This window comes from Zea mays, chromosome 2 (assembly GCF_902167145.1).
Source record: "Zea mays cultivar B73 chromosome 2, Zm-B73-REFERENCE-NAM-5.0, whole genome shotgun sequence".
NCBI classification, from domain to species: domain Eukaryota; kingdom Viridiplantae; phylum Streptophyta; class Magnoliopsida; order Poales; family Poaceae; genus Zea; species Zea mays.
In genome coordinates this window covers 191,301,153-191,306,201 of record NC_050097.1, presented here as the reverse complement: position 1 = coordinate 191,306,201, position 5,049 = coordinate 191,301,153, and the positions used below count along the sequence as shown (strand labels likewise).

The 5,049-nt window shown below is 50.0% G+C and overlaps 1 protein-coding gene across 1 annotated transcript; it reads left to right on the top strand.

Annotated features, from left to right (window-relative positions):
* Window positions 1-721: 721 nt before the first annotated feature.
* LOC103647482 (uncharacterized) lies at window positions 722-2,212 on the top strand. Its single transcript, XM_008672012.3, has one exon. The coding sequence runs from the start codon at window positions 768-770 to the stop codon at window positions 1,968-1,970; it is 1,203 nt and encodes a 400-aa protein (XP_008670234.1). The 5' UTR covers window positions 722-767; the 3' UTR covers window positions 1,971-2,212.
* Window positions 2,213-5,049: the final 2,837 nt, after the last annotated feature.

The following is a 5,049-nucleotide window of genomic DNA, read 5'->3' as shown; positions in this document are numbered from 1 at the left end:
CGCCCGCACTTCGCTTTCCTGGGGCATCTGATCCGAGTGCTCCCAAGCAAGTCACGGTCACCATCTCTGGCAAGGGATGCATTATCCATTGCGCATGTGTACTTGTGCTTCCCGGGGTTATGAACACAGGTGTCCTTGGCCCAGGCACCGAATAAAAATAATGCACCCAAAAAAAAACATTTTGAATCGACCGATTGATGCTACTCCATTTCTGTTTTTTATAATGAAGAAACGTTACAGTACAAGAATACGAGGACACCAAATTAATCTTGCGTTTTCACAAGCGGAGACGCACAACACCACTAGTTGGTCCAGTACTCCAGTTCGCACACCATTGTCCGCACCGCAGTCGCTTTCTCGCCCCACGCTCAGCTCAGATCTCCACGGGGCCCACGGCCATAGACCCCACCCTTGTCCTTGTGACCTTGTCTCACGCTACTACCTCTGCCTCAAAATAGAACCATGATATATTTTTTAGTTGTAAAACATCATATTTCATTATTGTCCTATTTACAGTTTTCATAAAAAATGCTATTTATTATTTTTTATTGGGGTTTTTTTAATTAAAGGTACTTTAACGATATTTATTTTATTGTTTTCTAAAAAAATAAATAAGATAAATGATTTGTTAAATCTATATAAAAGTAAAAAAACGGCAACCATCTACGGGAGACGACCACCGCATCCCTCTATATAAACCCACCCCTCCGCCCGTCTCTCGGTCAGTCTCAGGCGTTTCGTTCCTCGGCATCTCAAGCGCAGCAGCGATGGTGGACATCGACCACCGGATGGCCGGGCTGGCCCCGTCGGTGGCGCACACCGCGGCGCTGCGCCGCCTCTCGACGCGCGCCGCCGCGGGGCCGTCATCGGCGTCCGCGTCGCCGCGCCACGGCCTCCACTCCTTCCACGCCGTGGCTGCAGGCGTGCTCTCCCACCTCCGCGAGTCCGGGGTGGCCGTCCTCCCGGGCCTCTCGGACGCGGAGCTGGTCCGCGCGGAGGCCGAGTTCGGGTTCACGTTCCCGCCCGACCTCCGCGCGGTGCTCGCCCTGGGCGTGCCGTCGGGGCCCGGGTTCCCGGACTGGCGCGGCCGGGCCGGCCTCCGCGCCGCGTTCGACCTCCCCGCGGCGGCGGCGTCGCTCCAGGTCGCGAGGGGCGCGCTGTGGCCGCGGTGCTGGGGCCGGCGGCCGGCCGACCCGGGCCGCGCGCTGCGGCTCGCGCGCTCCGCCGTACGCCGCGCGCCGCCGCTCGTGCCGCTCTTCGACCGCTGCTACCTGCCCTGCCGCCCCTGCCTCGCGGGGAACCCGGTGTTCTTCGTCGCCGACGACCGCGTCCTCTGCTGCGGCCTCGACCTGCTCTACTTCTTCACGCGCGACTCCTCCTTCCAGCCGGCGGACCGCGCCGTCGTCTCCTCCTCGTCCCCGCTCTCCGCCGGCGCGAGCAGGCCGTCGTGCACGCGCCGGAGCCTCGACGCCGTCCAGGCCCCGCGCTGGATCGAGTTCTGGAGCGACGCCGCGTCGGACCGCCGCCGCCGCGACTCCTCGTCCTCCGAAGCATCCACCGCCTCCTCGTCCTCCTCCTCGTCGTCGTCCTCAGGATGCCCATCGCCACCCCGGCGGCCAACCCCGCGGTGGGTCGACAGCTACCTCGACGAGCTGGGGTCAATGCTGAAGAAAGGGGGCTGGAGGGACCGAGAAGTGGACGAGATGGTCGAGGTCACCGCCTCCGGGTTCTTGGACGACGGCGAGGAGGCCCCAACACCCGACTCCGAGGCTATCCTCGACGCGCTGGTCCTCAAGACCGACCGGTGCTCGGACTCGCTCCGGCGCGCCGGGTGGACCGCCGAGGACGTGTCGGACGCGCTGGGGCTCGACTTCCGGCGCGGCGAGGAGCGCTCCCGGTCGGCCGTGCGGATCCCGCCGGAGATCGCCGCCAAGGTCCAACGCCTCGCGCAAGCGCTGGCGCGCCCGTGACGTGACGTCGATCGATCTCCCCCGTTCCCGCCGCCGGAGGCTTCCCATTCTTTGTTTATCTCCAGTCCGAATCGAACTGCACTAGTATAAAAGTGAGAAAGTAAACTAGGCCATGTTCGCGCGAGTGAATTATGCCGTGCTCATGTGCGCGAAGCACCGTGCGTTGTAAGGATACAGGATCCCAGAAGAGAAATGAGAGCTAAATTAGCCGAGAAGACACATTTGCAGTTAAAAACGCTCCATACTCTGCAACGGACTGGTGAATCTTTTAAATGTTTATTTTGAGTGTGTACCGTTATTGGATACCCCCCGTTCGTTAGTACGTCCAAGCTTGAACAACCACGGTGGGTCGGTGTTCCTACTACTGGCTATAGTACTGTTTATTATATATATATATATATATATATATATATATATATATATATATATATATATATATATATATATATATATATATATATATATATATATATATATATATATATATATATATATATATATATATATCCAAAAACAGATCATGCGAACCTTCCTCTTCAATAGTCCTCCAATCCGAGCATCCGACGATAAAAACTAGCATGGCTCGCTCTCGGTCGCTCCATGGATCAGCAGACAATGCAAGGCCCATGATCTAGTTGCATTCACGCTTTGCACAGGCTGGCTGGGGGGCAACATGCATGCGCATGTTTTGCTTGGGTTCCCGGCATGAGGAGCATACGTGCAGTTGCGGCCAGCCTCTCCCAGTCGCGACATCCTCTGCTCTTCCTTGTAGCTTTTCCTCCCCTGCGAACTACTCCATATGTTTTCGTGGTACCAATCAACAAAGCTACGCCGATTAACAAACTCCTAACCACAATCGCCTTTTCGTATCTGAAAGGAAACGAACACCGTGCTCTGGTCTCGTGGAAGCAGTTATTAGCCCATGCATGCACGGACCGGCGGGAGCACTCCGTGTCCATGCCTCCTTTCCGTGCGCCACGGTGTACCCGCCCTGAAAGAAAGGCTTTGTCCCTTGCTTTCGCCGCGCTGGCATGTCTCCGCCGCAGTTGCGCGCGGCCAGGCGCGTACTACTTCCTACGTGACTGTGGACAACGCTAGCTGGCGCCCTCTCGCTTTGCTTGTGAGTTGTGACGACCTGTGAGCCGTGACCCAGGCACCCCAGCGGTGGCGCGGCAGCCATTAATGAACCGGCGCTGCTACCGCTGGGAAGGTGAAGCCCACGGCGTCGCCTTGCGGTTGGCGCCTGCCCACTCCCGTGTGTCCGACATGCGCGTAGATACGGTCATGGACATGGACAGTGCCCATGCGCAGTTCTGAAAAAACTGTTGGAATAAGTGTAAACGAGACACAGAGAGTAGAAAGGAAAAAGACAGTTATCTTTATTGCAGGGAAGACAGTGCTTATATATACAGGCGAACTAGTGCCTTCCCAAGGGGTGCGTCCCTTGGGGAGAAACTGTCGCACCCCATGGAGGGGATTGAACACACATATTGTAACACTCCCCCTTGATCAATCCAAGTCCATTTGATCATCTGCAAGCTGTCTTCCAATATATTATCTCCTCAAAAACCCTGTGGGAAAAATAAGGAGTACACAATATCTTTTGGATTATGAGTAAAACTCATATTGAACTCCAAAAGAAAATATGCTTGTAATCATCTTGTATAAAAACCCCCGTGGGAAAAATCAATGATGAAGCATATAGCTTAGTTGATATTACCTCATTAAAAACTTTGGATGAGAAAACCTTAACAAGGCAAAACTCATACAAAGAAAAGAGTGTAATATGATGGTAAAACAGGTTGAATATCACGGAGAAGTACTCCCCCTGATCTTGCAAACACTTAAGTCTTCTCATACCAATCACCTCAACACATTTCTGAAAACGTTGAGTATGGTAGAGATTTTGTGAATAGATCAGTAAGATTATCACAAGACTTTGTTTGCAAGATGTTAATATTTTCATTTTCCTGTTTCCATCTGAACAACACAAGCTCAATTATCCTTATGGATAATGGTCAGTGATTCAATCGAATCATGGTACGTTGTTCTCCAATGGACCTCTAGCCCAAAGAACAATAATATGTCTGTAGCCATCATCTCAAAAGCCCCAGTGGGGAAAATAAATGATGAGACATATAACTCAGGCTAATATTTCTCCAAGATAATCTTGCCAGAAAATCTGAGAAATCAACATATCAGCTGAGTCTCCTTAAAAACCCAACGGGAAAAATAAGGAGAGTAGTCATACTCTATTGTTGATCCATTTGAACTCTAGGGATATAAACTCATATCCTAGTTCAAATACAACAATAACTATGTCATAATGTATCATCCTTGAAAACCTCTACGGGAAAAATAGATGATACGACATAGACCTTGTGTTGATGTTGTCTCGTTAAAAACTTTGAATGAGAAACCCAAGCAGGGAAAAACTCATGCGAAGAAAAGAGTACAACATGATGTATAAACAAGTTCTTTCGATCAAGAGGGAAACCCCCCTGATCTTTACAAAACACTAAGTCATCCCATACCTGCTCTCAAACACATCTAAAATGTGGAGTAAGTAGAGACTTAGTTCGTAACTTGTTTTTCATCTAAACAACACAAAGTAATATTATCTTCATAGATAATAAGGTCACTGATATAAAATCATGACCACCACATACCCTCTGTATGTAGTATATCATTCTGTACAATCCCACGAAGTATACTATAGAATGATTAGTGTAAGTGACCATTAATCTCTGTTGATTAACATTTATCAAACAGTAGGTCCAACTTACCAAAAGTATGTCATTGATCTTGTACCTGGGGATCTTCTATAGATATCCAAGATCAATATATCCAAACATAAGGAGAGCATGAGTACATCTAGAGATCATAACTCGATCTCATGTGCTGTTAGCTAGCAAATCATTGCAAAGCAATATCCGGCCGGATGCTCTTGCAAGATACAATAGCACATCTCATGATCTGAAAGAATCAAATGACTATGATTCCATTATATTGAATTTCTTCAATATACGTTGGATATAGACAACTTTGTATCCAAGATAATCAAGATAGTTTAGTTTGA